This window comes from Anopheles darlingi, chromosome 2, assembly GCF_943734745.1.
Source record: "Anopheles darlingi chromosome 2, idAnoDarlMG_H_01, whole genome shotgun sequence".
NCBI classification, from domain to species: domain Eukaryota; kingdom Metazoa; phylum Arthropoda; class Insecta; order Diptera; family Culicidae; genus Anopheles; species Anopheles darlingi.
The window spans coordinates 9,296,772-9,306,870 of NC_064874.1; the positions used below are offsets into that span (position 1 = coordinate 9,296,772).

General features: G+C 53.4%; 2 protein-coding genes across 2 annotated transcripts in view; both read right to left on the reverse strand.

Annotated features, from left to right (window-relative positions):
• Positions 1-3,420, reverse strand: part of LOC125950960 (ankyrin repeat domain-containing protein 27-like) — a 3,739-nt gene extending 319 nt beyond the window's left edge. The window contains exon 1 of the mRNA XM_049679373.1: positions 1-3,420. This exon is cut by the window's left edge and continues 319 nt beyond it. Coding sequence (XP_049535330.1) covers positions 1-2,754 — 2,754 coding nt within the window. The 5' untranslated portion in view covers positions 2,755-3,420.
• A 5,620-nt stretch (positions 3,421-9,040) lies between these two features.
• LOC125951324 (apolipophorin-3-like) lies at positions 9,041-9,860 on the reverse strand. Its single transcript, XM_049680081.1, has 2 exons — positions 9,701-9,860; positions 9,041-9,608 (listed from the first exon to the last, which is right to left on the reverse strand). The coding sequence occupies exons 1-2, from the start codon at positions 9,743-9,745 to the stop codon at positions 9,078-9,080; spliced, it is 576 nt and encodes a 191-aa protein (XP_049536038.1). The 5' UTR covers positions 9,746-9,860; the 3' UTR covers positions 9,041-9,077.
• Positions 9,861-10,099: the final 239 nt, after the last annotated feature.

Consider the following 10,099-nt stretch of genomic DNA (forward strand, 5'->3'; position numbering starts at 1 on the left):
GTGGGCCAGTAGCATGCGCACGATGCGTAACCGGCGTTCCCGGGTGGCCAGATGCAACGCGGTCGCACCAGACTTCAGCCGAATGGTGGGATTCACTTGTTCCGTCAGCAGCACCCGTACCATCTCCACGTTACCGTGCTGGGCCGCTACGTGTAACGCCGTGTAGCCTTCCCCGTTGACGGCATTTAGGTTGAGGCGCTGTGGCCGCGTTGGTCGCTCGGCGGACGATTTACTAGGAGATGAGGCGGCGGAGGACGAAGAGGAAGAGGTCGACGAACCGAACGGATTCCGTAGCAGATTATAGAATTCGGGCGATTTCCGGCCACACTGGGCGCAGTTACAGAGTGGATGACAGAGTGACCGGCGAGGGTTCCCATTGGTATCGAAGGTATGGTCATTGTCGTCACGTATCACCGAGGCACCGACGCTATGGTAACTTCGATCCGGTGACTGAGGAGTCATTGCCGAGTAACCATCGAGACCAAGGTAGGTGCAGGCGAGTTTCGTATCTTGTGCCGCGATAGCTTCCAGTGCCTTCTCGATGCACTTCATCTCTTCGATCGTTCGCGCTTCCCGGTTCCGATCGTCCGGCAGCAGCTCATCGTAGAAGGTGGTGGCGGTGTTGGGAACGTAAGGACGAGCAGGCGATCTGTAGTATTGGGTCGGAATGAGCGGGTGGGAGGCGCCACGATCGTAACCATTGCCGCTGCCGATCATAGAGCGCCGCTGATGACGCAGGGCGTCCAGTAGCAGCTTGGCGATACGCACGTTGTGCGCATACTTGAGCGGCGTTGCACCGAGCTTGTTCACCACCTCGACCCTGGCCGAGTACTCGAGCAGCGTCTCGACGATATCCAGGAAGCCCCACTTGGCGGCGTAGTGGAGCGGCGTGTTGCCCAGCTCCGTGGCCGCATTTACGTCGACATAGATGCGCATATGCTCGGAGAAGTACAGCAACGCCTTGACACATCCGCTGTGACCATTTAGACACGCCAAATGGAGCGGAGTGAAGTGATCCCCAGCATCAACGTTAATGTTGATCCCTGCATGGAGCAGCAGAAGTAACAGAGTCTGGTGTCCGTTCGCTGCGGCATAATGCAGCGCGGTCCAGTTCTTCGCGTCGACGGCATTCACGTTCGGCTTCAGCGACAGGATGAGCGTTAGTAGCTTCGCATTACCCAAGATGGCGGCCAGATGCAGTGCCGACTGGCCCTTCTCGTTCTGGTCATCGATCGACGGTAGATAGTAGTAGCCGGCCTCCGTTGCACCGCACAGCAGCGCCTGGTTGTTGGTGATATCTTGCAGCAGCTCCACCAGCCGCGTTTCATCATCGTTGCGCATCAGAGCGAGCAGATAATTTAGAAAATCGTCCGCATTACGAAACCCGCGCTCACCTCGTCCAACATGCCCCTTCACCTCCTCCTCCTCCTCCTTCTCGTCGCTGTCGTTGCCGCTATCGTGGCCACCGCGAGGTGCACCGATCACCGGCTCCAGATTGATGCCAAGACGCTGAGTGCGCGTAATGCTGCCGCAGCTAATGTACACGATCGCTGCCTCGAGTGTTGCGATCAGAAACCCATGCTGACCCGACTCGAGCCGTGGCTGCGCATCCCGGAACACGTTGTTGAACTGAAACTCCTTCAGAAAGGTGATCGTCATCAACCAGTGCGTTAGGCCCGACTTCAGGATCAGAAAGATGAACAGCGGAACAAGATTGTCCATCGTCAGTGTACCATCGCGACCGACGCGATCATCACCCTGCCCACCACCCATCGTCATTCCCTTCGTCAGCACTTCCATCACCTTCTGGAGACAGGCGAGCTTATCGATCACCGTACGTGCCTGATCGATCCGGGCCAGTTCCTTCTTCGCCAGCGGCACCAGCTCACCGTACCGCTTCGCCACCTCGAACTCGGTACAGTGCAGATCGCCCAGGTTGCGCATCGTCTTGTTGAAACCCTCGGCCTGATCCATCCGGCACACATCGATAACGGCCTTCACATGATCGTACAGCTTGTCCATGACGTACGTCTCGATCGCTACCTTCACATTGCCCCGCAACACCATATCGCGCTGGCAGCGATCCTTCAGCTTACGGTTCTGCAGTATCAGGTCCAGACACTCGACGTAGATCATCTTCACGCCGGCCTTCTGCTCCTCAAACTGCCACCGGGTAAAGTCACCGTTCGCCCGCACGAACGCCTGCACCTTGGCATCCATCCGCGTGAAGATGTCCTTCTTCTTCGCCGCCGTCCTGATGAACTCGACCGCTTCGGTCAGCGAACCAATCCCCAGGAAGCGCCCCAGCGACAGATCATCCTCCGCGTACGTGCCGTACTTCTTCATATCGTGCAGTGGCCGCTCGATGCACCACACCTTATACTTCAACCCATCCCGGTAGAAGATCTCCTCGAACAGGATGCGCACACGGACGGTACTCGGCGGCCCACCGTCACCATGCCCACCACCACCACCACCAAACACCAGCGAACGTTCGTCCAGCTTCAGCTGCAGAAAGTTCAGATTGAAGAAGTGCGTCTCGGGTAGCTCCTCGTTCGGTACCAGGATGTGGGCTAGGGCGAACTCCTGATCCACCAGGCACTGATCGCTGAAGGTACCGACACGCGGTACGCACACGATCCATCCCTCGACGGTCGCCGTCTCCAGGATGCTGTAGTGATCGCTCAGCAACCGCCGGTAGTAACCGTTGGCGGAGATGTCTTCATCGTACTGCATCCGGTCCATCGCCATCATTGCCACGGAAACCACACACACACACACACAGACACGAGCAGGTACGGAACACACGGAGTGCTAATGCACGCACGCACGCAACCAGCCCAAGCGGCCACCACTGGGGCTCAGCGATGTGGAAAGCCTCGAAACCGTCTTCAGGCGCTCGGCGTTTCTCCTCCACGATCGGATACTACCCGCCACTGTGGGGTGCACTGTTGACGTCACCGAAAGACAAACTGCCTTGAACTGCCCACTACCACTGCCACTGCTCCCAGCTCCCTGCGCTCGCACTCAGTGGGATGACCTCGATGTGGAAAAGTCGATGAAAAGTTGATCAGTTCGATCGCCGTCGCCCAATCAGCGCAGTAGTAACAATTCACAGTGAGCGCCCGAAATCACCGATTTCTTGTCCGGTCTCGTAGGAACCTGGGGTTGCTTTCCGCTTTTTTGCGAATCTCCCGCTGGGGCGAATCACTTCACTCCGGATTCACACTGGTACGGCTTCCGAGATGCGGACATTCTGACGCCGCTTTCCATTCTCTTTTTTGTGTGTTATTTTTTTTTTGGGGGAAAATCGAACACCAAGCCTCCTATGTTGTGCCACAGTATACACACACGTTCACTCGCCACCGCTCACTAGCTCGCACGCCACGCTCCGCGTACCGTCGTAGTAGATGCGTTCCGTGTAGCCTTCACGGTGAAACTGAGTAGCTGCTGCGGGGCCGTTGCCGGGCCGCCTCGGCCAGACAGCAAACGGGGTAGCGCGTCCATCGCGCTGCCTCACACTACCACTTACCACTTTACCAACCCCACACGACAACGACGACGACGACGACGACGACGTCGACAGTGCCCGACGGATGGGGATGATGAAGCCGATGAGGATGCGTGCACATGGCAACCGATAGCCACAAGCCCCCGCGCCCTCGCTCCCTGCCTTGCCGGTCCGGTGTGTGTGTCGGCCGCTGGCTTTGAGGGGCTTCTTGGCTTGGCTGAGCTGGTGCCGCCTGGGGGGAACCATAAAACCGTGTCCATATCGTCGGCGGCGACAGCGACAACACCAGAAATGAAACACGAACAACTCTATACCCCGCTTCTCTAGCGGCACCAGCAACAGCAGCCAGGCCTGTCCATTCAGTCAGCCATTCAGTCAGCCATCGGTTGCGGCACTATTTCATCGGAATGGATTATGGAAATGGTAACAGGGTGGTGAGGATGGGGGGGCACCATTTCATCGCAGTCATTGCGTAGCGGTACGGAGAGATGGCGGTGCGGCCGCAGTTGAATAATTTCTTGAGTAAGATCATGAATGTTTTGACTCGATTATGATTATGGCCCGGCAATGGGCATGCGTAGGGTGCATTCCGGTTGCGCTATCGCAATATTTCACCAGCCAGCGCAAGATAAGCCACTTTAACGCGACAAGAGCGACCGACTCCAATTAGACCACCGAATAGTTGAGCTGCAATAATGACATTCAAAAGCTCGGCGTCTTATCACGCGCCACTGTGGATTCCATCTTGTTTGATAGATGCGACGACAGGCTAATCGCTGGTAGGGGATGGGGTGAACTGCTGATAGGTTCGCTCGACACACACACGCATTTCATTCAAACGCTGGATTCAATTAGTTGACCCTTTCCTTTGATCTTCCCGGATGGAAGGCGGATGCCGTGATCATGTTTCTGTGGTGGATGTTGGACAGTGTGACCCGCAATTAGCATCTATTCGTTCGTTTCGGTTTGACCTCTACGGTGGACTAGAAGCGTAGTAGTTCGGTGTGTCACGCTTGAGTGAGTTTGCCGAGCGAACCATTATAGCCGCTACCTCGTTCTACTCCACAATCACTCGTCCATTTCAATTTCAAGCTCAACTCAAAACCCGCTACTGGGCTCAATATTGACGGACGATTGGCGGTACTGTTTGTTCGAGTGTCGGAAGCACTTTAAACGCGAATTTAATGCACGTTTTCTCCTTCTTCTCGGCGATTACGATCGCACAGATGGCGATAGCGAGATCCTAGAAAAACAAACCATAAACATTTTCTCTGGACTGTGATGACCGCTCCAGTCGTTCTGCATCGTTTGGTGGTTATCTTGGGCCGATGTTTTTGTGAAAATTGATCCAAAATAATTATCGACCATTTTGGGGTCACACACACACGATCGTGCGTGCTGTGGCCGGCGATGCGATGCACGATGTCTTATCATACGGACAATGTCACACAACTCAAAACGGGCAGAGACAGGTCCTCCACAAAATGGAATGTTGCCACCGTGTGGAGAAGATGCGGCCATTCACTTTCGATGTTATAGCGCAGAGCAGTAGCGCCACGTCGTTACGTCCTATCCTCAACCCAGAGCTCGAGTATTTAGACAAAATGCGATGCGATTTCAACTAAAGATGTCTATCAGTTCGTTTGCTGCGTATATGAAAAATATACGACCGCAACCGAGCCTCCGAGCAGCGTTGTGTTTTCCCTTTTTCGAGTTTTAAGTTGGAAACTTTCACAGAACCCGTTCGTTGGGCTCGGTCACTCTCGCGAGCTTTCCCAGAAGAAGCAAATATCCAAACCTCAAGTGTCTCAACACACTCGGTCGGTAAGTAACGGCACCAGCTTTGGTTTCAGTGGGGCTAAGTTTACTAACAAGAACTCTGCGGTCTAGGAAGTGAACGTTCTTGCTGAGCGCCTGCCTGATGGCTGACGGAAGACCCGAGGTCCCAGGTCAGCCATTTCAGGCTTGTTTATTTGGTTAGCTCTTTGGCAGCCGTACCCGCAAGCCGTGCACTTCCGATAACACGTTAGTGGCCAACCAGTTGGCGAACATACGTACGGATCGCAAGATGGGCCCGGGCGCAATCCTAATCTGCAATCCATGCCGGAATGTCCTGCCCTCGGCTGCTCGCGCTGGTGCTGGTGATGACGGTGGTGTTGTCGGTAAGTCGTCAAAGCCTCTATCGTAATCGTGTTTCTCGGCTCCGAAAGAAAAGAAAAAAGCAAAAGTTAAAATTCTTGTACAGTTGCGACCATTAATTAAGCAACGAAACGTTAACGAACGGACTACTAAACCACGCGGTTAGGATCCCTTATCAGTGCTCCGTGTGCAGGATGCAGTTTTTTCCTATTTCGAGCTGCTTCGCGTGACGTAACCCGTGAATGTGATAAGCAGCACAGTGGCGAGTGACATAACGCGAGCCTCCGGAGTGGTTTTACTGTTTTTTTTTCTCTTCTATTCCTCGTTTAATGATTCGCCTTCTTCTTTCTATCTGTTTGTGCCGGTGGCCGCGTGCTCTGGTGACCTTTCCAATGTGTTCTCCTTGTAGCTGTTGATGCTACAATCAGATGCACGGTTTCTGGAAATCAGCAAACAACCGACCAACGTACCGGTCGGTATAGTGCCTCGCGATGACTATGGCGAGGCCGTGCAGCTCAACATACCACCGCAGGACCTTCAACATCCGGCTGACGAGCACGACCGTGAAAAAGGCAAGTTTCAGAGAGAAGAAGGCCACTCGTGCGGTCTGTGATTTGCGGCAAATTGATAACGTCTAATCTGGTTGTTTAATGTGTTGCCTTCCTCCATTGCTGTGCTGATGCTGACGTTGCTGATGCTGCTGCTGCTGCTGCTGCTGCTAATGGTGTCGTATCGTCGAATAAAACAAACGCTACCAACACACCACAGCGATGAGCGAGATGATTTCGGTGAAACTGCTGAACCAGTACCACACGAGATCGTTCGCCGATGTGCCAGATCATCTCGATGACGAAAACAGTGACGGTGAAGTCGGCAGAGAATCATTTCTGGACGATCTGCGGCAACCGCCCCTTACCGAGCTGGGCTATGAAACCGTGAATCAGCTAGATCTCGGTGACATCGAGTCCTTGAATGGTCCACAGCTTCCTGCTATCAACGCGGAACCTATGCTACCGGATCATATCAAGGAGAATGGCATCGAAGACGAGGTTTTGATAAACGAGCGAAGCGCAATTGATCAACAGATGCTTGGAGGCGATTGGATGAAATCGGTCGATTCAAAACCGAACAAGCAGACCATTAGAGGACCCCGGGATGACCTAGATGCCGGTAACCGATCCATTACCCCGACAACGTCCACAATGACTACATTGACGACCACGAGAACGGTACAATCCAGCACGATCACTGTCCGTAAGGTTCGGCGTAAGATGCGCCGAAAGCTTTACACCACCTCCACCAACCCCAGCACGATTGAAACGGAACGTCCACTTACGACCTCCACGTCTACTGCAACACCGGAACCACAGAGCACTTCCGCGAGCAGCAGCAGCAAGCCAATAGGGCTGCCGAGGATAGACATTACTAAGCTTAATCTGCAGCATCTGGAGGATGAATTTTTGGCATACCCAACCTATGGTATACCGAACCGCATGCACCCATCTCGCACTGCTTCTCGATTCCGTCCGCGAAGCATGAAACGGTCCACGGATATAGTTCCACCGTTGAGGATGCCAGCCTCTGCTAGGTCACCTACATGCGGTTGCCGTCAATCGCGGAAGCGTAGGGCACGAAAGATCAACTACTCATACGATGTTGGCGGTACTGATGATGCTGAGAACGAGCTGAACGACTCCGGTCCAGAGTATGATTATGGCGATTACAATGGTCTAGGCAGATCATCGCCAGGGGATGCAGCCCGTTTGTTTCCGGTCGTCTCGCAGTTGCTGGCGCAGGAGGAGAACGGTGAAAATAGCGCCGAGCGGGCCCAGATGGTCCACGGTGCGCTCGAGCGGTTGATGGGCATTGTGACGATCTTTTCCCACGTCGATGAGCTGATACAAAGGCGAACGAAGAAATCGATCAGGCGGTTGGCGCGGTTTTATGAGAGCGACGAGATGTACTAGAGCGCAGCAGCGGCCATACGTGAGTTTAACTCTAGGGCGCAGAGCTGTCGGGGTTTAGTTTTTTTTGTAAATAATCATCGAGGAAGGGAAATAGGTGGTCAAATAGATCTGTTCACTAAAATAAAACCATTCAGCATATCTTTTTTTGGGATTGCAATCTCATTTATCTCTTTCGGTCCGGTATGTAACATCTGCCATGCACTCAGCCATCGTAGAGCATTCCGCCTCATATGCATCTGGTATCATCACATGTGCCCAAATGGCGCTGTATGGCCGAATTTACAACGAGCCATTAAATTTCATGCCATTGTAAGTTTGCTGAAATAAGTAACAATGCTGTGAAGCTCGTGCGAATGCGTCATGCGGTAACAATTACCTCGGCCCGCGCTAGCCGCTAGCCACTGTTCCACACAACCTGGATGACTAACGCACACCTTCGGATGCACCTCACCGGTCAACATATCGAATGTGACCACGCCACAGATAGCGCTAGCCAGATAACGTAAAGGTAAAGTAGATAATCGCTCTCTATCTCGACTCGAAAACACAGACCGGTTCAAGTTGATCTACGTAATGGAGCTCACAGGGTGCTTGGTATGGGTGCGAATTTTTGCCCGAACTGCGATCACCCTCACGCGGCGGTGGGGGGGGCTGGTTCCGGAATTTCTGTCACCATAATGGACGCGCACTTCGTAGCGGAACATTATGCATTATCTTTTCCAATTGTGTCTCTCCTGTCAACGCCGCCGAGTGTCGAGACGGACGAGCTCGGCGATGCTCTTCGTTCTACCACCTCGTCCTAGGAGCTGAATAGTTGAGAGGGTTTGTTTGGCCATCGTGTTGCAAATAAGTGGTAGCCGTAGATGGCGCAAACGGCGTCGTTAGCTCTGCGAATGTCTTACGCAAGCAGGAAAGCGGCGGATCGTCATTCTTTTTTTTAGCGATGTTTCATTTAATGATTTACCGTCAAATTTGCCTTCATGGGCTGCTAATAGGATTGCCTAGACCGCGAAATGATACGATTGCCAAAACTTACCGCTCAGAAGTTTATGCTGATATGCCCGAAACTTTGGAAAAAAATTTAACGGTTCCGGGTGGCGTGACGTCCCGATAACCTCTGGGTACACCCGGTGTCAGCAAAGCTGCCGCGTTCGCGCGCGCGAACCTGATAGTCACGGAATGGATTTGCTGTTGCTGGTGCTGCTGCTGGCGTCGGCACTAAGCCTGCCAGCGAGCAGATTAGCAAAGCGATTCGGCGAGTGTTTCATGGTCATTATCACAGGGAGGGTTCGCTGCTGTTCGGATTTATGCAGCTCATCAAAAATGGAGCTGCCCGGTGGTTGTCAAAATCAGAATCATCTAGAATGGAGCCACGTTTCATTTTAGTACAAATATTGAACTTTATTCGAAAAAAAAAACACTCCCATAACCCACATCCCATAATTATCGATCGCGATCAATTACTCTTGCTTCTTCAACTTTTCGCCCGTCTTGGTAAGAGTTTCGAGGGTCGAATCGTAGATCTGCTTCAGTGCACGCTGCAGCTCTTCGGACGGGGCACGTGCGTCTTCCTTCAGCTTCTCGACCGTCTTCTGTGCCTCGGCGAACAGCGACTGCAGGTTGGTCTGGACCTGCTCCTGGTACTCCTTCGCCTTCTGTGCGACCTCCGGGTTTTGCTGGGAGAGTGTGGCCGCGGTTTCGGACAGCTTGACGTTCAGATCCTTCACGATCGGCTCGAAGACATCCGAGTGTTTCTTCAGCTCCTCCTGGATGGTGGTCTGGGCGTTCCTCAGGTTCGTCACATACTGGTCGGTGTTGGTCTTGATCGTCTGCACGACCTCGTCGTCCGACTGGAAGCCAAGCGATTTCAGCACACTCTGGCGGGTATCCTCGAACGCGACCTGGATCTTGCCTCCCACCTCCAGCACGGTATCGAAGAAGGATTTCTCCGGGGCAGCCGGAGCATCACGGCGAACGCGCGCAAAGGTACCCTGTGGATGAGCGAAAACAATCCAACATTTTCCGATTATCGTACCGTATCACATATCGCAGACGGCGATCATCTCGATCGTTTGAAACGCACCTGAACGACGCACAGGGCAAGGATAAGGTACACCAACTTGGCCATTCTCAAAATCTTAGCTTATCACTGTTACACGCTAATGCGATAATCACTGGCGAACGTACGGAGTCACGGCGGTGATGGGGCAGAGTTCTAGTCAACAACTGAGGCCGGGGTACGAGCTGATCGTGCGTTTTTATACTCTCCCCACCACAGCACTAAATGCAACGCATCAGCACCAACAGCAGAAGCAGGTTGTCTGTGTGCGGGCGTGTGTTTGTTGACTAATCACCATGAGCTGATTCGTTTCGAAGGTCTGTCTGTTTCGATGCCGGAACGGCAATTCGGAACCACGACCGCGAGGATACTTGACTGGACCAGGGCCCGTGGTAGAGATTGGCGTTTTGCTAACAGGTTGTT